General features: G+C 46.7%; 1 protein-coding gene across 1 annotated transcript; it reads left to right on the top strand.

Moving 5' to 3' along the window:
* Positions 1-1,356: 1,356 nt before the first annotated feature.
* On the top strand, positions 1,357-24,606 carry rsf1a (remodeling and spacing factor 1a; the record flags this gene model as incomplete). Its single annotated transcript, XM_080772140.1, has 22 exons — positions 1,357-1,703; positions 4,358-4,449; positions 7,911-8,003; positions 8,568-8,773; positions 9,190-9,314; positions 10,121-10,282; positions 10,465-10,787; positions 12,627-13,130; positions 13,694-14,736; positions 15,945-16,116; positions 17,016-17,240; positions 17,743-17,847; positions 18,121-18,200; positions 18,425-18,473; positions 18,936-19,057; positions 19,345-19,412; positions 19,926-20,100; positions 20,435-20,655; positions 20,905-21,099; positions 21,341-21,528; positions 22,623-22,739; positions 24,202-24,606. Coding segments are annotated over exons 1-22 (4,857 nt in total), but the record flags the coding sequence as incomplete, so codon positions are not given.
* Positions 24,607-24,666: the final 60 nt, after the last annotated feature.

The raw sequence follows: 24,666 nt of genomic DNA, 5'->3' as shown, positions 1-24,666 counted from the left end.
GTAGTAGTGTGTACCCCATAGCGATGATTTGATTGGCTGAGCACGGAATGTGAGGATACACTCAGCCTGGGCACACTTGAACTTCCATGAGCGGACAGAAGAAGCTATGTTTTGCGTCATTTCAGTTTTTTTTTCTGGGAATCTGCTGGAACACTCCATCGCAGTTGCGGGATCCCGAGACGTTCCAAGGCCAGTGAGTCGATGTATTTCCTCCAACTGCGCCTTGATCTTCCCCGGGGTCTCCTCCCAGTGGGACGTGCCTCTACACTATGCCAGTGGTTCCCAGACTTTTCAGGTTGAGACTCAAGATATTAGGTGCATGGGACCCAAACTAGTTAAAATGGCACTCGGGGCCCGAGCACTAGTGCACAGTATGTCGTTTTTGTGGCTTTCGCTGATAAAGAAATAAAATTGAGGGGACATTTTATCATCGTACATGATTCATACATTCATACATCATCTCATTCCGGCCAATCAGCATTTGCGTCCTCACCTTTGTCTTGCAATGTTTGTGTAAGTTTCTCCCAACCAGGATAAACAGTGGGGTGTTGGGTTTTGAAACCCAGATGCTTTAAAAGAATACTAATTTAAAAGTAGGCGTCATGGATTGCCAGATCACAGGTACAGAGATCGTTGTTGCCGCTCGACAACTTAAGGAACGGTAAGTTTAATTGATCATATCTCTATAGTGTTTCTACCAAGGGATTAAACGCTGAACAATGTTTTGTAACATGGAGAGGGAAACGGATCTCTGATACCCACCCGAGCAGAATTGTAACAACGGTGGCCCTGGGGTGAGCACTTTATATTTGAAATCTAAACATTTATGTAGATGTTAATGTTGTAAATGGAAAAGGGGCGTAAAACAGGTTGAAGTTCCGCCATGACAGACGAGCGCCATATCTTGAACCATGACTAAATTGTCTTGTATATTTGAATACGTCAACTTTCCGGGGACGAGTGAACGATTGCATTCCAGATATGTCCTTCTGATGGATTTGTCTTGGCTGTCAATATTTCTATCTATCATGTGAAAGTGATTCAAATCAAGAAGACCATTCTGTTTCTCCAAAGCTAAAACCGGATGTGACGTTTATGGGCGTTCCTGTATATCCGTGTCTTCCGGGTACGTCACGGCTAAAATAGTCAGACTCCAATGCATTCCGTAAACTTCCGGTAATGGGGACAAACCAATAGAAGTCTATGTAGAAGAGAGAAGAGCCCCATGAAGTGAACGGAGTTTGCATAACTCTGTCTTACCCGATGGCTCTGACAGCTACCATAGAACATACCAGAAAAGTTGACTGTAGCAAGATGGCCGCCGGCGAGCGACGCCGTAGACCCCGCCTCGTGCCATCCACTCGTTCGCGCAATATCTATGCGCCCCCCATGCTATGATGCTGCTAGCGCGCTGAATTGTGGGGCACTTTTAAGCTAGCGTGCCCCCGCTGGTCCTCCCAACTTCACATCATCCTCCTCCTCCTCCCTCGTCCTCCTCTCTCTCACTGGGAGGAAAATGGCTGCTCCGGCGGCGGCGGCAGCGGCTCAGAGCCGGGCAGAGGGAGCCGGACCCGGGCAGCAGCAGCAGCTGTGCCCGAGCTTCGCGGTGGTGTGCTCCTTCATGGAGCGCTACGGGGCGGCGCTGGACCTGCCCGACATGACGTTCCCGCAGATGGAGAGGTATCTGCGGGACACCAACACAGGTGAGGACTGGAGGAGGAGGCCAGGCAGGAGGGCTCTCTCTCTCTCTCTCTGTGTGTGTGTGTGTGTGTGTGTGTGTGTGTGTGAGAGTGTGTGTGTGTGTATGTGTGTGTGAGAGTGTGTGTGTGTGTGTGTGTGTGTGTGTGTGTGTGAGAGAGAGAGATGGTGAGGGTACTATCAGGGAAGGAAAGAAAGATCAGGGCCGCCTGGAGCCCAGAGAGAGAGAGGGAGATAGAGACTGAGTCAGAGAGAGAGAGAAGGAGCGAGAGAGCTGCGACACTTGAAACCTAAGCATAGAGATATCTAGGCAGGAGGCTGTACTGTTATACAGTACTAGCATCACCACCACCATCATCATCATGTGTGTTCTCTTCTGTACACCACACAGTCACACACACACACACACACACAGAGTATCATCAGTGTGCTGTTGTTTCACCGTTTGGGCTTGTATTGTTGTTGACAGTATTGTTGTTGTAGTACTCTCGCGAGGTTTATTATTGTCAATATTATCATTTATTATTTATTTATTATTATTATTATTATTATTATTATTATTATTATAAAAACAGTGGCAGGTCGGCGCATGCGCGGGGTTACAGTCAGTGTAAAAGTTAGCTTGTTGGCTAACTGACGTTAGCCTCGCGTTGTGTTATTACAGAGGAATAAGCATAGAACGCAGTGTGGGTCCCCCCCTCCCTCCTCCCCCCCGGCCATGATGCGCTGATAAAGAGTCATGTTTTTAAATAAAGACAAGTTTTTAGGTGTCGTTTTGTTGTTACTTTAGCCTCGTTGTCATTTACAAGCTCTTTAGCTAGCATACTTGCATTATAGCTTACAGTCGGTAATATCGCGAGAGGTGCTCTTACCGAAAACTATTAATGCAAATATAATTAACTATACCATATATACCATTGGTTCTCAAAGTGGGCGTCCGGGGACCGCCAGGGGTTCCCGAGAGAGTTCCAGGGGGTCCCAGAACCAAATGGACCCTTTTATGGGTCTGCAACTACAGTACACATTGGGGTCCCAGAGATAGAAATGCCATTACATGGGGCTGGGGGTCCCGTAGCCTATAATGCATGGCCTGGGGTCTTTTAAATTTAAATGGTTGAGAATCACTGCTGAGCCGTAAAAGTCTTCTCTTATGGGGTGGACGGGTCGGGTGGTACCTGGAATATATTCAAATGTGGGTCCGTGACCGTGGGGCTAATACATTTTAATTTGGGGGTCAGTTTGAGAACCACTGCTCTATACAAGCTCGCAACGCATCCCAGTGTGAGCTTGTAGCGATCTGTTCTTTTGGGCAAGCTATACCGACTTGTCAATTTCACTTCATCAGACAACACATAATGACTTCATCAATCAGTCAAGTTGTAAATGCTACTATACTAACTCTGTTACAGTGTTACTATACCAGTGGTTTCCAAAGTGGGGTCTGGGGAGTTCCAAGGGGCCCCCAGCTAAATGATAGTTAGGAACCAAATGGACCCTTATGGGTCTGTAACTCAGAGAGTGTACAAATGGAACCGAATCCATTCGGTTCCATTTGTACACTCGGAGTTAAATCAACGTTTGATTTTACAATATAAATTGTGGGGTCCCAGAGAGAAATGCCATTTAAATGGGGGTCCGTAGACTAATGCATCTCAAACTGGGGGCCCTTGAAGTTAAACGGGTTGAGAATCACTGCTAGAGCCGTAAACATCTTCTCTTATGGGGGTCCCTGGCATATCTCTTCAAATGGGGTCCGCAGGCTAATTTGTGTCAATTTGGGGGTCGTTGACATGATAGAGTTTGGGAACCACTGTACTATACTACCACCTTGGTAATCAAAACAATCTGTGCTTCCATGAAGGTTCCTTTTGATTTTCAAGCATGTTTAGTTCCAAGGACCCCTTAGTTTAGTATGCATTAATAGGCCACAGACCAATTAAGACCCCCATAACTCTGTGAGAGTTTACAAACGGAAACCAAATGGGCACGTAAGGGTGCATTTGGTTCCATTTGCACACTCAGATTTGCCAATAATTTAGCTAGCTGGGGACCCCCTGGAACCTCCTCAGCTACCCCTGTGGGGGGCCCTGGACCATACTTTGAGAACAACCGATTTAGTTAATTTTGTTAAGTTTAAAAAAGTCTGACCTTCACAGACTCTCCACACTGAGGAAGGCTGGATAGCCGTTTCAGCTGTCTTTCTGTCTTTTCCTTTCTCCTTTATTTTACACAATCACATTGCTCATTGTACAATTGTACAATTAGTCAATGCATTGCTTACAGTGTGTTGGCACAAGTGCTAATTTTCACCACCTGTCCACAGGAGACTTTTCTAAAAATACAGTAGTAGTAGTAAAAAGAAAAAAAAATAATAAACAATCAAGTACAAGAAAGGAATAATACTACTTGTATTATTCCTTTCTTGTACTAACAGTAGGCAAGGAGTTACGGTGTTAAACTGAGCGTTAATTTAAAATGTACCTATCATTTTACAATGAACACTTTACTTTTTGGGCAAGTAGAACATCACCTGCACTTGTCTGTGCCTCTGAGACATTAGCATCAAGTTGTCAAGCCCTGCAATGAGTATTCCCCAAATGTATGAAATGAAAGCAAAAAATTAAAGGCTAACTCATATTGTTGTCTCCTCTGTCTGCAGTTCCAAAGCCTCTGGTGGAGCTTCACGTGAAGCTGCTTAGAAAGCTGGGGAAGTCCGTCACTCCTGACCGCTGGGAGAAGTACCTGGCCAAGGTGAGTTTGAGTACCAGCTCAGTGGCCTCGTGGCTAGAGTGGCCGTCCCGAGACTGGGAGGTCGGGGTTCGATCCCCGGCCGAGTCATACCGAACGACGGTGACTGGGAGGTCAGGGTTCGATCCCCAGGCGAGTCATACCGAAGACCGACGGTACGTTTTAACGGCGGGAGAACAACGGCGATTCTGGGCAATATAAATCTCCTAGTGGGCGTTCCTGCTGTCATTACCCATGTCCTCGTGTAGGTGGTATGGAGGGCAAACCAAGCAACACATGAATTTGATTGGCTATCGCCGGACGATGTCCAAAGATAAAATATTGTCATGTTTTCGGGCGACGTTCCTCGGCCCACTTTTCGACTATCGCCTCTCTGCCAGCTATCACCAGTAGTTGCCGGTTACCATAGACACACTAACGCACTGCACTGTCAGTGTAACCCATTGTCTCCATGCTTAACACTCGGCATCGAGGGGCTAAGCCAGGGGGAGTTGGGAGGGGGTCGAGTCCGAGGCGAGACCGAGACCAATGGGAGGCGAGACCGAGATTTCTTATTTCTTATTTTTGAGTGGTGTAACCATTCCTATAGATAGCTCTATGTGTGTCCCTGGGTCCCTGGCTGTGTCCCTGGCTGGCTGTCTGGGTCCGTCCGTCCGTCCGAGCCTGAAAATAGCGTTTTCAGGCTCGGACGTGTGTATATGTTTTCAATGTAATGAGTCCCGGGATGCAGGGATGGTCTTTTAGATGAGTCGCAGGGACATTTTATGAGTCCCACTTCAACGACGTTAGGAGTCATATTTTGCAATTTTTTACAAATTGCAGCATTTAACTCTCATTTAATTTTATATGTTTATAATGTGGTTATATTCATGTAGATAACAAAAGAAGAAATAATTATTATAACTAAAACTAGCTAAATAAACTAGAATAAAACAACAGTACAGTAGTAGAGTAGTGCAGAGGTTGTTGTTTTATTGCAACTATAAACTGCATTTTGGGATACAAAATGCACCCTATTTTAACCTCTGCACGTGCGTGCACACACACACACACACTAACACACAAACACAAACTGTATATATGATGATTTTGGGTGTGACTGCACAGTACAGTGACCGTCCGTACAGTAGAGGCTTTCTCAACCTTTTGAGAAAACTTTTCGGACGCGGTGCAGCTCGCTGGAACCGGGCCGGCCCCCTGTCCGCGTTCCTGGGGGTTTGGATGTTCCGGGGACCCCCACACGGTAACACTGTCATTTCTCGACCATTTCGGACGTAGGGTGGACGAGGGAATTGCACCACTCAGTTCACACGGGTGCGTGATTTTAAAATTTCGACTGGGTTAAGGGGCGAGACCGAGACGAGACCGCGTCAATGAGAATGTGGACTCGGTGCCGGACTACAGTAATACAACACTAGTATGAGTTACAGTAGCTGTGTGACTTACAATTATATAATATTTTAATTATTCATAAAACACATCCAGCTATGTGCTGCTGCAGTATCACATGCTCGTTCAGTTCTTTTCAAAGCGACCGCCTGCAGTTCTCTGTTTGAATTCAACACATTGTTATGAGAAGGGCTTCGTTCTGTCCAATATGGGCTGGTTTCTACACCGCACTGCGCTGTGGATTCTCTGACGAGCACATTTAGATTGTAGTTTTAGTCATAGGCTCTTCATTCTTTTCATTTAGATGCAGTCACATTTAAGTCACCTGCAAGCTCAAGTTGTAGATCTGCTATTTTCAGCATGCAACAAAGTGTGAAATGATCTCTTGTCTGCTAGTCACTTCCTAACATTTTAGTCTAGTTTTTATTTGTTTGAAGACATTTTGTTTTCGTCAGTGAAAAAAGGCAGTCGACGGACATGTTTTGTCATTGTATTAGACTCGATACACTACACTGTGGTATCTCCTCTGTCTCTTGAGCCAGAAGGCATAACTTAATCCTCTTGGATGTGTAATATGTACACTACAGTATAAGAAAAAAAATCTCGTTGGTCGGCATATCATATTATCAAAACAAGTGTCACATTAAGTGAGAAAAAAAAGGCTTATGTTTCACTTTTCTTTTTTTTTATGGGCTCGCCTTCCTTTTAAATTAAACAAAAGGCTTTTCTCTGAAAGCGTACTTGTAGTAGGATAAGGAGACCACTGACTAGGAAACCACAAGGCATTGGAAAACATTTCCAGAAGGACAGATGATGGTTTAATCGTATTTGGATGCTTTTGGTCTTGTACAGTATGCTCAGTCCCTAATGAGAAGCTTGGCTCCGTTCACTCTCTTTCATATACCGAAGGCAGACACGCTGCGTATTTGATACAGCTGTTGTGTCCAATAAGGCTCGTGATGTGCACTGCAATGTTAATTTGTTTAACCCATTCTGACCTGAGATCAGATTCATACGAGGTTTCCACTGGACACACTACTGGTCTGATTAACCCATTCTGACCTGAGATCAGATTCTAAAAAAAATGTCAGTCGTTCTTCGATTTTTCCAAAAATAGCAGACCTACAAGCTCGTAGCGCGCCACTCGGTGGCACGCCATGAGCTTGTAGATCTGCTATTTTTTCAATAGCTAAAGCATGACATGATGCTGAACACCAAAACGGGTTCCCGGTCAGAATGGGTTAAATATGACATGTTGCATTTCTCCAACTGTACACTTAAAAGAACATTCAGATGTATTTTAAGGCAAACCTCAGAAACCACTGACTAGAAATACATCCTATCTCCCGTGCACTCTCATCTCCCTCACAGCTTGGCTACCGTGTAAGTGAAATACAAATGTAACTGGTGTAGGCCAGGATTTGAATTCAAATATAGCAAAAATAGCTGATCTACTGCTGTATTGTAGATCAGCTATTTTTGCTACGACAGAAATATGCAATGTGGCCCTCTGGAGTGAGTGTGGGAATATAGTGGCCCTCTGGAGTGAGTGTGGGAATATAGTGGCCCTCTGGAGTGAGTGTGGAAATATAGTGGCCCTCTGGAGTGAGTGTGGGAATATAGTGGCCCTCTGGAGTGAGTGTGGAAATATAGTGGCCATCTGGAGTGAGTGTGGGAATATAGTAGGCCCTCTGGAGTGAGTGTGGGAATATAGTGGCCATCTGGAGTGAGTGTGGAACTATAGTGGCCCTCTGGAGTAAATGTGGGAATATAGTGGCACCCTGGAGTGAGTGTGGGAATATAGTGGCCCTCTGGAGTGAATGTGGGAATATAGTGGCCCTCTGGAGTGAATGTGGAAATATAGTGGCCCTCTCCATCGTCAAAGTTTCCCACCCCTGCATAGTTGATGGTCATTTATTTAGCTTTAGTTCATGTCTGTGACTTACTATAAGCATCTTGTCCTCTAGGTATATAATACTTACTATAAGCATCTTGTCCTCCAGGTATATAATACTTACTATAAGCATCTTGTCCTCTAGGTATATAATACTTACTATAAGCATCTTGTCCTCCAGGTATGCCAGGATCTCAACAGCACCTGGGCGTGGGAACTGGAACAAAAAGGCTACCAGGAAATGACCATGGAGTGCAAGTCCACTATCCTCAAGGTACGTCTAGCACAAAACGACACGATATTCCTCTCATTGAAATGGTCAGACAAACTCATTTTAACACATCTCCCTTGCGTTGAATTGAAATCATCAAATCACCATCACTGCAGAGATTTTCACTAACCTTTGTACGTTTGGTTGACACGATCAACACTAATGCTATCTCTACTTCAGTATAAGTAATTTTACACTTGGTTGCATGCTGAAAATAGCCTCACAACGCGTCGCAGCGCAAAGCGTTGTGAGCTTGTATATCAGCTATTGTCAGCAAGTGTAAAAACAGTCATTACGATAGCATCAAGGCCCGCCAAAATACATTTTAGTCGACTAAATCTTATGATATTTAGTCGACTAAAACTAGACTAACACTACAACTCTCCAGGTGACTAAAATGTGACTAAAACTAAATGAAAACTATTCAAGAGTCTATGACTAAAACTAAAATCTAAATGTGCTGCCAAAAACAACACTGTGACGTCTCTCTCTCTCTCTCTCTCTCTCTCTCTCTCTCTCTCTCTCTCTCTCTCTCTCTCTCTCTCTCTCTCTCTCTCTCTCCACTAGTACCTCTGCGAGTGTCAGTTCGACGACAACCTGAAGTTCAAGACGGCCATCAACGAGGAGGACCCGGAGAAGATGCGTCTGCAGCCCATCGGCCGGGACCAGCAGGGCCTGATGTACTGGCTGCAGCTGGACCCCGAGCAGAACATCAGGCTGTACACCGAGGAGCAGGACGACCTGGACGGCTCCACGTGGAGGTGCATCGTCAGGTAGGAGGAGCTCCACATGGAGATAAACGCCCAGTGAGCCTCGGAAACCCAGACGTTCTTATTTCCAGGGAGAAAACAAAAAGAAGGAAGCGGAAGTTTAGCCTCCGGGACCTCAGTTTTGACTACTCTGCCAGTAGGTAGAGGCAGCTTCAACGTTGGATAGCCTTACTGGGGGCTTGGTATACACACACGTCTCTCTAATTATTTATTTATTTATTATGAATTATCCTGCCGGGAGATGCCTATGCCATAGAAAGCATAGTTGAGTTCCAGTCTAAGCCAAATATAATGGGACTGAATAGTGGCAGTAGCTTTACCCTTTGCTGCCACCTACTGGCGGGGGATGAGCTAACAGGCTGTATCACAGTGTGGTAGTGAATCCAGGTCACTGACCCAGACAACGTCTCCTCCTCCAGGACCCGTAACGACCTGGCCGAGGCTCTGGAGCTGCTCAAGGCCCAGGTGACCCCCAGCCAGGCCCAGGGTGAGTCCACCATCGCCAGCCCCTCGGAGAGAGAGGCACGGACAGATAAAGATACAGGTAGGACGCCCGCCGCTAAATGGTGCATTTTTATAGCGCCTTTTATCCAAGGTGCTTTACATAGATTGTGCATTACATTCACCCATTCACACGCACATTCATACACCGATGGCGGCGGAAACCATGCAAGGCACCAACATGCACATCAGGAGCAATTAGGGGTTCATAGTCTTGCTCAAGGACACTTTGACACAAACTCTGGGAGAGTCCGGGTTCTAACTGGCAACCTTGCAGTTACCATCCATCCACTCTACCCCTCTGCCCCCAGGAGATTGATGCGTGGTAGTGCTGGATGATTCTTGCTCAAAACGTGAATCTCGATTTTCCTCCACAGGAATTGAGATCCCGATTCTCACACAATTCTATTTTTTTTCCCATGAAAATATTTATAAAAGATTCATAGACAAAAACATAAGAGTAATTAAAATGAATTGGTCAGCCGACTAGTGCTGCACGATTCTTCGCGATTCTTCGCGATTCTTCACAAATGAGATTGCATACTGTGTCTGTAGGTGCCTGAATCTCGATCTTTTTCCGATTAATGGCGCAGCACTAATGCGTGGTCGCTTGTTCATAATATCCAGCATACTTTCATATTTTGTTAAATGCACTCTGCACACACTAAATCCAAGAGTTTACGTTCTAAAAAAATAATTTGTAACACTCTTTCGTTGTGACCCATTTTAAAACGCGCTCAACTCAAAGTCCACCCACTCCACTCCTCACGCCGCTCACATGCGACACTGAATTTGCTCCCTGAAGTAATTGACTGCTCACCTTTTTATGCAAACCGTTGTTTCTTCTAGAGCAAACAGGAGCTCTAAAGAAGCCCGATGCGGATGACCAGAGCTCGAAGAACGAGGCTGGCGGTGGAGACCAGCCGTCTTCCAGGACCACAGAGGAACCCACAGACTGCAAGATGGCCGTCGACGTAAAGAAAGAGGAACCCATGGAACCTCTGAATAGAGGTAATGAAATGTTAACGGCCACTACTACGCTCTGTGTGTTACAATGGGTCATGTTCTCTGCGTTCACTTTGTGTGTATGGATGTCTGTTGACCCACCCGTGACCACATGTGGCATTCAAGTGAATGGCAAAATGAAAGGGTAATGTGTGTGCGTGTGTGTGCGTGTGTGTGTGTTTGTGTAGTGATTAAACAGGAAGAGGCGGAGCCTGTCGAAAAAGAAAACATTTTAGCCGAGGTGAAAGAGGAGCCGAGTGAGAGCCAGACGGACGTTAGACTCCGCCAGGAGTCGCCACCGCCGGTGACGGCGCCGGCGGTCATCGACAACCGCGTGAGCACCATCACCGCCATCGTCAAATCGGAGAGCAGGCAGCAGGACGCTGCCGCGGACGCCCCTAGCAACGCCGTGTCGGTCGTCAAGGCGCCGTGTTCGGTGACGACGGCGAAACAACGGAGCGCGAACCGGGAAGAGGAGGTCGACCACGCGGTCGTCAGGAGCAACCAACAGGTATAATAGGGTCACCGTTAGACGTTTAAGTTGACGAGTAGCACTCCTTTAGGATTACACCCGTAGGAGGCCCAGGGCGTGTGGAGACGTCTTTAGGTCCTTTTTAATGGTATTAAACGCGTGTTGGTAAATGAGGAATAGTTGCAACGTATACTTACCTTTTACGGATCGGAAATGGGTAGTACAGAAATTACTTTTGGAAATAATATCACATTTTTGTATCTCAACCTTGTTCCACCCAATAGCTTTTCTGGATGCTATATTTTACAAAGAAATACCACAGATGAAACGGAACATTTATTTTTTATTCAATATTCCAATAAATAAGTGCAAAAGCCGTAGGCTACGTAATATGTAATTATGCCACAGGCATTTCTGATTAGCATTACTTAGCTACACAGAACAGAACACAATGAACAGTAGCATGGCTTATACACAAGTAAAGTCCTTATTTCAGAGATGAGCGATTTTATTTTGAATGTGACACTTCCTGTTTGAGCCAGCTAAGTCCTGCACAAGCCAGTATTCTGAACAAAAGTTACAAAAAGTTGATAAAACTCATAGTAGAAAATAAGCTTAAGTTGTGTCAAATCTGGGGGGAAAAAATGCTTACCACTAGCTTTCTTCACAGATGTTTTCATAAACGTGTCTACTATCACAGAACAAATTGTTCCAAGCCAACTCCCTTTGTTAAACCTTGTGGGAGCCAATCAAAGTTGGGGCACACGGAGGACCTAGGATAAATGCAGGACATTATGACCTTCTGAGGTGTTTCTTTTGGGGTGCTGAATCTGTTCCAGCCATTACCTTTCAGTAAAAATGACATAACATTGGCTGCTTTTGTATGTCCCAAACATGCATAATAATTAATATGTCACCTTTTTCACGAAGCTTCCATCCATTCTCCAGTATGTACTGGAGTATAAATGTAAGCTGCCAATCTCCGGTCTGGATATACGTAAGCTCGGAGAGAGTGTCGTGCTGCTGCTCCTGTTGTTGGGGGCAGTTTTTCAGTTTTGATACTCCCAGTAGCTGAAGATGACAAATCTCCAGTCCACAAAACTTGTGTGCGATTCCCCATGGAACATGAGCTTGAATAGTTCACAGCTGGCTGTGATGATGTCCTCCTTGTTGGCGTGCATGTCCAAAACTTCCATAGCCCTCTCCACTTGCAGTCTTGCAGAACTACCAGATTTTCCATAACTTAAGCTAATTTTCCCTTATATTATCAAGTTAAAACAGTCCAGCAACTGTATTATGCAGAAGCAGCTAGGTGCAGCCAGAGAGACTGTCACCTGACATTGAAGTCTGAGAGTTTAGTGGAGAAAAATGCCTATGGTGAGAGGCTGTTCACTGCTATATGCTAACATTAGCTCTAATGCTAGTACAGTAAACACAGGGAAATGCCATTGACTTACAGTATGCTACAAACGATAGCATGCATGTTAATTCTGAAGTGGTCATATGAAATTGAATGAGATTGAACTTGGTTGATGTTTTATTGTATCTCTGCACAGCAGCTTCATGCTGAATGTTTATTGGAGTAATGTTAGACTAGACACTGAGACACTTATTAACTAGTTATAACGGTAAGGGCCGATTCATACTCCTATTTTACCGCTGTTTCGGCGCTGTAGTGCCGAAATGATTTCGGCTCGTCAGAAGTTTTCAGTAGCACCGAAGAGACGACTTTAGGACGGTACCCGCCCCCCCCCCCCCCCCCCCCCCCCCGAACCTCAAATGACGTCACATTGTAGGCACTACAGCGCCGAACCGACTTTTATTTGGCTCTAAAATAGGAGTATGAATCGGCCCTAAATGCGTCTCTCCTACCGACAGGCCAAGATACCGCTGAAGAAGAGAGACCTGAAGCTGGACGAAGGTTTCCAGGGGAGGCAGCAGCAGCACCACGGGAACAACCATCTCACCAACAACAACACCACCAACAACAGCAGCAGCAGCAGTATCATCGTGTGTAACCCCCTGGTGATGCAGCAGGGGCCAAACTCCCTGGCGCCCCCGCCTCTAGGCCAGGGGCCAAACTCCCTGGCGCCCCCGCCTCTAGGCCAGGGGCCAAACTCCCTGGCGCCTGCGCCTCTAGGCCAGGGGCCAAACTCCCTGGCGTCCCCGCCTCTCGGCCAGGGGCCAAACTCCCTGGGGCCCGCGCCTCTCGGCCAGGGGCCAAACTCCCTGGGGCCCGCGACTCTCGGCCAGGGGCCAAATTCCCTGGGGCCCGCTCCTCTCGGCCAGGGGCCAAACTCCCTGGCGCCCGCTCCTCTCAGCCCGGCTGCAGCCCAACAACGGCAGCATCAACAACCGGCGGAAACAACGTCGTCCACTCAGGTAGGTGATATGGAAGCATGCTCTCCCCGGGTTGGCCTGCTGGGGAGGGACTGTAAATGCCCTGGATTACATTAGACAATACTGTAAATGCCCAGGATTACATTAGATAATACTGTAAATGCCCAGGAATACATTAGATAATTGACACTGGGTGAAAAATGGGTTACAAAGAAATCGTGGGATAAAGAATTAGAAAAACTAAAAGTGATATTAGGCGATATGGTGATAAATGTCGTATCGTGATACGATATTCAGATATCGTATAGATTTTGATACAGTGAATGCACATTCTTTGATTTGCAGTTCTATACCTTAATTTATACTTTTGTAGAATGACAAATGTAATACATATTTTGGTCTAAATATTCCGTTTCTTTTAGTTTCTGTTACATTGTAGGTAGGTGGTTGTACTGTTAAGTAACTTGAACAATAGCCCTAAAAAACGCTTGAAAAATGTTGTGATATTATTATACTGCTTGGAAAAATATTGTGATAATATTATACTGCTTGGAAAGATATTGTGATATTAATATTTGTCCATGTCGAACACCCCCTACGCTCAGGATTCGCTGACCAACGGCAAAGCTTCGTCTCTCCTCCCTCCGTCTCACAAGGAAGGACAGAACGGCGTCGTGACCGCGGGGGGCCAGGTCGGGGTCATATTAGGTCACGTGGGGGTCATCCGAAGTCCGCCCCCACTGCTGGAGCGACAGCAGCGCCCCCCGCCGCCCGCCTCGGAACCGCAGGAGCGAAACGGTCCGAGCGCGGAGTGCGAAAAACAACTCCCGCTCGAAGAGGAGGAGGAGCGAAAGCGGGAGGGAGGAGGAGAGAAGGCGCCGGAAAGGGAGGAGGCGTGCCGGCGGTCGGTGCTGGTGAGGAAGGGCCCCCCCGTTGTCGGAGGGGGGGACGCGGGGCCCCCTAGTGTGCTGGTGGCGAACCACCGGACCGCCAGGCCCTCCTCGGACTCGGGCGCCGTGACTCAGGCGGCGGAACGGTTGGAGAAGCAGCAGCCGGTGGCGTCGAGTCGCGTTTCGCCTGCCTCACGGTGCTCCCCCGCGGAGGTGAAGGAGGAGGAGGAGGAGGGCGTTGAAAGCACTGGCACGGAGGCCCGCTTGGGAGAGCCCCTCCGGTCCATAGGCCACAGCGAGGACCACCAAGAGCAGGAAGAGAAGAGAAGAGAGGGCTCGGAGGCAGAGGGAGAGAGGAAAGAAGAGAGAAAGGCGGAGGGCGCTTCAGAGACTGCCCTCGAAGCTCCCAAAGCACGCCAGCAGGAAACGCAGCAGTGCCAGGCCGAGGGGGGTGACGATGGCGCCCAGGTCAAGGTGAAGGGCGCTGGGGGTCAGGGTGCGGAGAAGGGCGCTGGGCAGGGTGTCGCGGGGCAGGGCTCGGAGGACAGGCAGGGTCCGCCGCGGGAAAAGGCCTCTTCGGAGGTCCAGAAGGAAGGGATCCGACTGAAGATCAAGATCCCGCACCACAGGAGGAGGAGCAAGCACAGGGGGCGAGAGGAGAGAGACGAAGAGAAGGAGGAGGAGAAGGAGGAGGAGAAAGAGGAGGAGGAGACCCAAGAGGAGGGCAGGTCCCTGAGGAGATCTACGCGGATCAGCAGGTACGGGAGAGACTCTGTTGATTTTGTGTGGGCGAGTATGCCTATAATGCATACGTTTGTCATGTGCCGTTTACATGAGTCATTGTTATTGTGTGACGTCAAAGTACAAATGGAGCCCCTAACCATGGCAGCGTTCTAAAACAACACACATAAAAGATACCTTTTCATGTTTCACATTAGATTTTTGAATAGCCTAGCACTATTTGTGCCTGTACCGTTGGTTTGTCAACAGAGTGCCCAGCAAATGAGGCACTGAAAAGCCCCCCCAAAACAGGGGGACATAATATTCCATTATTATGTTGCGCTCACATCTAAACTCTTCTCTAGAAGAGTTTATATTTCAAACCAGATGCAAGGTTAAGTCAGAAATGGAGGTGAAAGGCAGTGCACATGAGCGAAACAGAAGGATATAAAAAATATTAAAAAAATGTCCTGGGCAGTGGGCACCCTACTGTGCAATTATAAAGACGTCTTTTGCTTTTGTTGTTATACCATGCTATTTTGTCTTATTCTTCTTTTATCTGATATTGTACGGCACTTTGGTTGACCTTTTGGTCTTTGTTTTATTAGATTTTTAATGATATAAAACAGAATCGCTGAAATATTTTTTTTGACAGCGGGCGTTGCTAGGCAACACCTTGCTCAGAGCTCCCGGACATGTTTTGCGCATCACACACGCAGCCGTTCACTTCCTTGTTTACGGGCCGACAGAACTTGCTGTCTAAAGCGTTATTCATAGTCTGGATTTTCCAACATGACGTCACGAGCCGCGGTGAAGACTGAGCAAACCACCCCCACTGCCCTTCTCTCTGTTTGTACTCCCCACCGCTCAACGTTATTTCAGCTCCGGTGGTCAGCCACCGGAGCGGTAGTCACCTCACCACCGGAGCAGTGGTCACCTCACCACCAGGGCGGTGGTGAGGTGACCAGTGACCACTGAAAAATCTATGAATGAGCCTTAAATCTGCGTGGTTTTGATCAGAACGCCGATGTTCTGTCCTAATTTCGGACTTAACCAAGCATCTCGTTTAGAGGTAGTAATGGAACAGTCAACATTGTACCTCCCATTCTGAAAAACTCTGTTTACCAGAGGGGTGTGTGTGTGTGTGTGTGTATGTAATGTCATTCACTCTTCCATTCACTAATGGCTTCCATTTCATTCCCATCCGGTCTCTCTCTTGAAGATCTTCTGCTTTGCCGATCTGCAGGCCCAGCTCCAAGGTGGCCGACAGCCAGAGCAGGAAGGAGGACCGGAAGATCACGTCGCCTCCCGGGACCAAGGGAGAGGAAGGGGAGGAGGAGGAAGAGGAGGAGGAAGAGGAGAGGCGAAAGGTGGCGGGGAAGAAAGACTGCCCTGACGGTCCCACCAGGAGACCCAAGGTAGTGTGTGTGTGTGTGTGTGTGTGTGTGTGTGTGTGTGTGTGTGTGTGACACGTTGGTCAGACATACTAACAGTCTGACAGGCATTAGTCCGACAACACCGTCACTATCGACATGCGTGGCCGGTTACAACTAACCCGGGTTACTTACTTACTTACTTACTTACTAACATGTGGCAGGTTAACACATTATACACGTTATATTATTGTAATTGACAAGATACCGTGACTGCCGGGATTGTTTAATCACCTATGGAGCTTAACACCGAAGTATTTGCACCTTTTTGATCCATGAAAATCCGCTTGAAAATATTCCCATGATTTGTTATTGAGTCTACAAAAAAGCCCCACAGAGGCAACGAGTCGCTTCAGAAACAAGGAAGTGAGTGTTGATCAAATGTAATCAATTCTCCGGGTAGAGCATCGTCTATTTCTCGCTTCAAAAGATGTTTTAAAAAATATTATTGAAGGCACGTTGTTTAGTTAAATGACATTGTGTGTTAGTTTACATGGATGTTACGTTGGGTACAAGCATACAGAGTACAGTGATTATCGGGCTGTCACGATTTACACATTTAGGTTAATTGTGACACAAATAGTTGCGATTAAGGATTTACCGGTATTTGTTTTTTGCATTGAACATTGTGTTCCGTTTGCCTCTTAGGCTTCTTAATCACAAATTGCACAGGGGCAGATATATGACATAAATAACTTGAATATGCTATACAAACAACTCACTGACACGTTTAATCATGTTTACTTTCTAAAAACAAAAATATATATAAGCTTGTAGTTCAACTATTTCTGCTATTATCTCAAATAATTAAGATTAAGATTAGGCGATTATTATGTAATAATAACCGTGATCAAATGTTATTTTAAATATTTCTGCGCGCTCAGGGTAAACGGAGGCACCGGCGCCCCCGGTGGTCGAACGTCCGCGCCAAGAGACGCAAGCCCAACGAGGGAGGAGGAGGGGCGATCGAGGAGGACGGCGCCAAGGAGGGGAGGAGGGAGCGCAGCGGAGCAGGAAGTGGCTCCGAGTCCAGCCAATCGGAGGAGGAGGAGGGGATCCCCAACGAGGACGCATGCTCCCATTGTGGCCTCCCCAACCACCCTGAACTGGTGAGTTTCTTAATGTGTTCCCATTGTGGCCTCCCCAACCACCCTGAACTGGTGAGGTTCTTAATGTGTTCCCATTGTAACCTCCCCAACCACCCTGAACTGGTGAGGTTCTTAATGTGTTCCCATTGTGGCCTCCCCAACCACCCTGAACTGGTGAGGTTCTTAATGTGTTCCCATTGTGGCCTCCCCAACCACCCTGAACTGGTGAGGTTCCTAAGACTTTCAGCACTCCCTGGTGTTCATTTGAAATTACTGCAGGCAGCCAGGGCATAATGTGTATATGAACCTTTATTGAGAAAAGGATATCCCCTTGAGATGTATCATCTCGTTTTCGAGGGGGTCCAGCAATATACAGCAAATGCAGAACAATACAACAAGTACATTGTCATTTATACATACATAATCGAGGACAAAACAAACAACAAATGTGTATATTGGCGCCAATCATTTCAAGCACATCCAGCCTCATCGTGTGTGTGTGTGTGTGTGTGTGCGCCCACAGATCCTGTTGTGTGATTCCTGTGACAGTGGGTACCACACCGCCTGCCTCCGGCCTCCTCTCATGATCATTCCAGACGGGCAGTGGTTCTGCCCGCCCTGTCAACATGTAAGAGAGAGAGAGAGAGAGAGATGTTTGTTTGAGCTTTATTTAGAATTCTATGTATGTGGAAGGAGTTATGTTCTTTTTGTATTAATTTTTATCCCACGATTTTGCAACCCAGTTTTTTCACCCAGTGCCAATTATCTAATGTAATCCTGGGCGCTACACACTGCTATCCAAAAGCCTTGTACCTTTTTCCTACGGATAGTGACCATATTTAACTTCATTGTTGGACACAGACAGTAATAGTAGCTGTTGCTTTTCTGTGTTCTTCTGTAGAAATTGTTGTGTGAGAAGCTGGAGGAGCAGCTGCTGAATCTGGACAGCGCTCTGAAGAAGAGGGATAGAGCTGAGCGGAGGTAAACACACGCACGCACAGTCGCACACACACACGTATGGACACACACACACACACACACACACGCGCACACACACACACACACACACACACACACACACACACGCACACACACGTATGGACACACACACACACGCGCACACACACACACACACACACAAACACACGTTAATACACATTCAACCGTAAGACAATACATTGATAGTTTTCTCCCCGTCTCTTCAGGAGGGAGCGTCTGGTGTACGTTGGAATCAGCGTAGAGAACATCATCCCTGTGAGTACCCTGGATGATTATCTGTTAACCGCATAACGAGTGCCACCTGGTGGACGAAAGTGGTGCTGCTTGGGTGCCACGTGTTGAGAATCAATTCCACTGTCTATGACGCGCGTCCGCTTTCGGGTTCCATGCTAGCGAGCTAAAATGAGGCCATCCTTGCTCTTGGAAACTAAATGAATCGGCAAATGAAAAAAAAATGAACACCCATCTTTTACTTTCTCTAATGACAACCTAAAACATGAACCTTGGTTGAAACGAATAACAAAGTTGGTCCTTTAAGGCTATATGACAAATAAATATCACAATTAATTATATAGTTTATTGTTTATTTTAGATCCACATTAGTCATGGGGTCGAAATACAATTAAAAACTTTTACAATGCATTACAATAAATACAACATTTAGCAATACAAAAATACAACACATTTTTAGCAAGTAATAAGAATTGTCTTCTTCAGGAGGGAGACGAGGAAGAGGAGAAATCGGCGGCGATGACGACGACGACGAAGAAGAAAGACCCCAAGAAGAGTAAAAACCTGGGCCGGAGATCCACCCGAAACAGGAAGTGCATCAGCTACAGGTAGGACTTGGGGGAACTGTCTGGAACTCTCTGAAACAGGAAGTGCATCAGCCACAGTTAGGACTTGGGGGAACTGTCTGGAACCCTCTGAAACAGGAAGTGCATCAGCCACAGGTAGGACTTGGGGGAACTGTCTGGAACTCTCTGAAACAGGAAGTGCAAGTGAGTTTAACATTGTTTAATACAATCAGATAGGACTTTTTTGTTTGGATGTATGGGGCTGTCATTCAGATAGGACTTTTCTCTTTGGATAGGACTTTGATGGTGTGTGTGTGTGTGTGTCACAGGTTCGATGACTTTGACGACGCCATCGACGAGGCGATAGAGGAGGATGTCTCCGATGGTTACGGTGCCGGTGAGTAGTGTAGGCAGACATGGTGTTCAGGAGAGGAGAAAAACGGGTTATTTTTAAAGCTAGCTTAAACATGTAGCTAGGTGTAATGTTGGAGTCCACAGAAGTGAACCTTTCAAGCCTGTTTTCTCAACTCACTGTTTCTCTGCGAGACTTTACTCTATTATTTAAGCCATATCTCCAAAACTGGTGGGTTAAACTGAACAACCATTATGTCAATTTGAAGCTATGATTCCCTGCTTTCACATGACATGAAAAAAAGGAAAAAAATCTCATTTCAAACATTGATCAAAATAACAATTCTACATTCTCTAATGTGTAGACTTCTTGTAATGCAGATGTTTAACAATAGCGAGAGCGTAAAATGAAACCAAATGGACCCATACGGGTCCCTTTGGTTTCATGTTAAGCTCTCAGAAGGGTCTATTTGACTACAAACTGGGGACCACCTGGACCACTGGTTGAAAACCCACAGCAATAGAACATTGACGGCCGTCAAATGTTGCTCATTTGTAGGAACGGGGCGGGGCAAAGACTTGGCCAACGTCCAATCAGAGGACGGCAGGGAGCGGCCGCAAGCCAGGACCACCCAGCTCCGTCGGCCCGTGAACAGGAAGAGGCGGAGACTCAACGACCTGGAGAGTGACAGCTCGGTCGCCGAGAGTGAGGACGAGTTCATGCTCAGCAACAGGTAACGTAATGACTCAGGAGAGTAGGGATGGACCCCATAACAAGCTTATCGAGTACCTGGTATCAATAGGCTTTGGAATGATCAAGCCTGTTAATCGAGCACAGTGGCCCATGACGTCACTGTGGCTCAAGAGGTAGAGCAGGTCGTCCAATGATCCATGGGTCGGCGGTTCGAATCCCGGCTCCTCCTGTCTACATGTCGAAGTGTCCTTGGGCAAGACACTGAACCCCTAATTTCTATTTTAGTTTAGTGATATTTTAGTCACCTGGAATGTTTTAGTGTTAGAGGAGGACCTTGGAAGATGAATAATGAAACTCCTCTCTTCTCCTCACAGCTCGGAGGATGAGGAGGACTTTGCCGTGTCGGGGGAGGATGAAGACGGGGCCAGCGACGCGGGCAGCTCTGCCAGCGGCGTCCGCTCCACGCGGGCGCCCAGGCGGGCGAACAAACACCGACCCACCGACGCCAGGACCAAACGACACCGCACACGGAAACGGCTCAAGAGACGACGGAGACGCTCGTCTGACGAAGAGGAGGAGGAGACCGAAGAGGACGGTGAGTTGGAGCGGAGACGACGTTGAGCGTGGAGCCGTGGATGTGTGACGCGCGGATACCCACACAGTACTACGTTTAGACAAATCCACTTAAAAGTTGTCAAAAACAGCGAATTAAACGACGAAAACAAAAGTCGATCAGCAGTCAAACCCATTGAGCCCTGAGACCAGATTCTATGAATGTCTTCACAGCACTCCCTCTTTAACTAATTTCCTTTGTATCCTCTTCTCCATGTCATCCTCTCTCCAGACTCCGAGTTCTCCAGCGACATGACTGACAGCGACGTTGACAAGAAGAGGCGGGGCCTGAGGCGGGGCCAGCGGCAGCAGGTCAACTACCGCGAGACCGACTCCTCCGACAACTCCCAGGCCTCCGCCGGCCGCGACAAGGCCAAGTCCGGCAGCATCAAGCGCAAACGACATCTCTCCAGCGAGTACAGTAACGGTCAGTCAAGTCAATTCAATTCAATTCAAAGGGCGCAAATATATTGACTGTCCTCACTGAAGCATGTCCAAAACATTCCTGTGACACGTTAGATTTCATCATATCTGTTATCAGTAGCAGTGTGTGATTTAGTTAGTTTGACCCAACCAAGACGTTATTTCTGAACACAGTTCTTCTATTGATTTTGAACCGGGGAGGTGTTGTAATCTGTGTTTTCCTTGGTCGTATCTGCCCCTCACAGCGTCCGCCTCCTCCAAAGACTCAGAGGATGACGATGATGACTCTGAGGAGGAAGATGAGGAAGAGGACAAGCGCAAGAAGAGAGGAGTGGGGAAGAGGCGGGGCAGGAGAGAGGCCCAGGACCTCCTCAGGAGGAGGAGGAGGGCCAAGAGGAGACGACCAGACGAGGAGGAGGAGGAGGAGGAGGAGGTAGGGATTAGTCTCGCTAAGCCAGACAGCCATTCCACAATATCCCAATCTAGAGTCAGAGACGCTTCACTTGCTCATGATCAGAGCTTCCGTTGCTCCAGACTGTATGACGAAAGTATTTATATTTTACTCATGATAGACCTTCCGTTGCTCCAGACTGTATGACGGAAGCATTTATATTTGACTCATGATCAGAGCTTCCGTTGCTCCAGACTGTATGACGGAAGCATTTATATTTTACTCATGATCAGAGCTTCCAATGTTGCTCCAGACTGTATGACGGAAGCATTCATATTTGACTCATGATCAGAGCTTCCGTTGCTCCAGACTGTATGACGGAAGCATTTATATTTGACTCATGATCAGAGCTTCCGTTGCTCCAGACTGTATGACGGAAGCATTTATATTTGACTCATGATCAGAGCTTCCGTTGCTCCAGACTGTATGACGGAAGCATTTATATTTTACTCATGATCAGAGCTTCCGTTGCTCCAGACTGTATGACGGAAGCATTTATATTTGACTCATGATCAGAGCTTCCAATGTTGCTCCAGACTGTATGACGGAAGCATTTATATTTTACTTTTGCGAGTCTGGCAACGCAAGACTATTTAGGGATGTACCGATAAGACATTTAGGCAGATATCGAATTAATTGCTGTTATTGCCGATAACCAATATAACCGATGTTGACATGATCCCATTCTGTATTAAAAAAAAGATATAATAATTTTACCCATTCTGAAAAAAGGGTTGGGGAAAAAAGCAATGCCTCCTTATTCCAAAACTAGGGATGCACCATTATTGAAATGATGGCCCAAAGTCAGCTTGAATGTAGTATTTTTTTATTTAAAAATGTAGTAAATGACTACATGGATGGACTCATCATAGGTCACCAGGTCATTCAGTTCACGGTTTCTCAACTAGTGGAAAGAACATTTAAAACAAATGAACAAATCCTACATTACTAAATGCATGGTCAGAAGAAACCACATGCGATACCTCCACGGACCACCAGTGGTCCACGATATTGCATTATAAGGCCGATAGCGCCCGACACTGATGTGATGACCGATGTGTTGCCCGTCCCTATAGGTGGAGGACGCGGGGGAGAGGAGGAGGAGGAGGATGAAACGGAGGCAGGAGGAGGAGGAGGAGGATGAGGAGAGGGAGAGGAGGCGCAGGAGGATGAAGAAGAAGGAGAAGAAGAAGGCATGGATTAAAGTTCTCAGTTGCCACCGTTTGGCTTCCAAAGAAGCCACAGCATGTCTTCTATAGAGCAGTGGTTCCCAAAGGACCCCCAAATCAACATTTATTAGGCCACGGACCCCCCATTTGAAAACATTATGCCAGTGATGAGGGAGGATTTTTACAGCTCTAGCAGTGATTCCGAAACATATTAATTTCATGGACCCCCCCCCCCTTCCAGTTTCACACGCATTATGCTACGGACCCCCGATTTAATGGAATTTCTATCTCTGGGACCCCCAGTTTATATTGTAAAACCACTGTTCACTGTTAACCAGAGTGTACAAATGGAACCAAATGGACCCCGTCTTCTATATTTGTACACTCTCAGAGTTACAGACCCATAAAGGTCCATTTGGTTTCTAACTATCTCTAATTGAGCTAGGTACCCCCTGGAACTCCCTCAAGAACCAGAAGAGAATTCGCCATAATTCTTTTCCCATAGACCTTTCAAAAAATATTTATTTAAAGTCCTTTAAAGCCTCGGACAAAGCCAATGTCATGACAAATCATGACAATAAACACATTTTTTTGGTCCGAACAAATAATATTTAGAAAGAAGAAAAACAAAAAAAAAAGGTGTTGTATCCTGCCCTTTTTTTCTTCCTTCTAATACTTTGTTTGGCCCAAATAATTGTGTTTATTGTCACGATTTGTCAGGAGCCGAGTTGGCTTTGTCCGAGGCTTAAAGGTCTTTACATTCTTTTTAACGTCTTCGGGGGGAAATAATTAATGGGACATTCTCTTCCGGTGCCCCCGCAGGGGGCGAGACTGCGGCGCTCTATGGGAGCATGTTGTTCACTGAAAACTGCAGATCTACAAGCTCGTGAAGTGTTTTGAGCCAGTGGATCTACTATTTTCAGTCGGTAGTATTAAGATTGAAGCGAATTCAAGTAGCCAAACTAGCACTAGAATATATGTTCAGAAGCGTCTTCCATGACACATGAATGCTCTCAGACATGTCATGAAGCCTCGACCTTTCATTTCTTCAACTGGTCGTTCTGTCTGCAGAACAGTAGCGACGTAAGAATGATAATACCTTAACCCTTCAGGACGTGAACCCCTTTTGGTGTTTTAAGCATTATGTTATACTTTAGCTATTGGAAAATATCATATCTACAAGCTCATAGCTTGTAGATATATTTTTGAAAAATATCGAATATTGAATATATATTCTTTGCAAACAATTTGAACTCAAATCTTTGTTGTCCCAGGAACAACATGTTTTCAGATTGGGGTCCTGGACCAAATACAGATAATTCTGGGGTGTCTTTGACATGAAAAAAGTTGAGACTCACTGACATGGGGGTTTTCAGAACACGGTTTTGACAGAATCTGGTCTCAAGGCCTAAACGTTGTTAAACATCATCATTTGCATTTTCAGTAATTCAGATTTGTATATGTTTTGCTTTCATTCCACGAGCAGGAGAAGGAGGAGGAGGAGAAGGAGAAGGACTCGGAGAAGCTGGGCCGGGGCAGGCGGAGGGAGATCCTGTCCAGGCAGCGGCACAAGCGTCTGGCTCAGATGCTGCAGAAGCGGCGGCCCGCCTCCAGCGAGGAGGACGAGGACGAAGACCAGGAGTCTGGCTCGTCGTCGTCGTCTGAGGAGGACCGGCCCATCCGGAAGAAACTCAACCGCATATATGACGACGATGACGACGACGACGGCGATGACGGCGGCGATGACGACGATAAAGAGGAGGAGAAATCCACGACCAAAAAGTCTTCATCCGAGGAGCAGAATTCTCGTGTTACCGCCAGGCATGACGGTGACGACAACAATAGCAAGGAGGAGGAGGAGGAGGATGAGGAGGAAGGGGATGAGGAGGAGGAGGAGGAGGAGGAGGAGGAGGAGGAGGATGGGGAGGATGAAGAGGAAGAAGAAGAAGAA

This window comes from Protomyctophum bolini, assembly GCF_963924005.1.
Source record: "Protomyctophum bolini genome assembly, chromosome: 9".
NCBI lineage: Eukaryota > Metazoa > Chordata > Actinopteri > Myctophiformes > Myctophidae > Protomyctophum > Protomyctophum bolini.
This window is presented reverse-complemented; position numbering and strand designations above follow the sequence as displayed.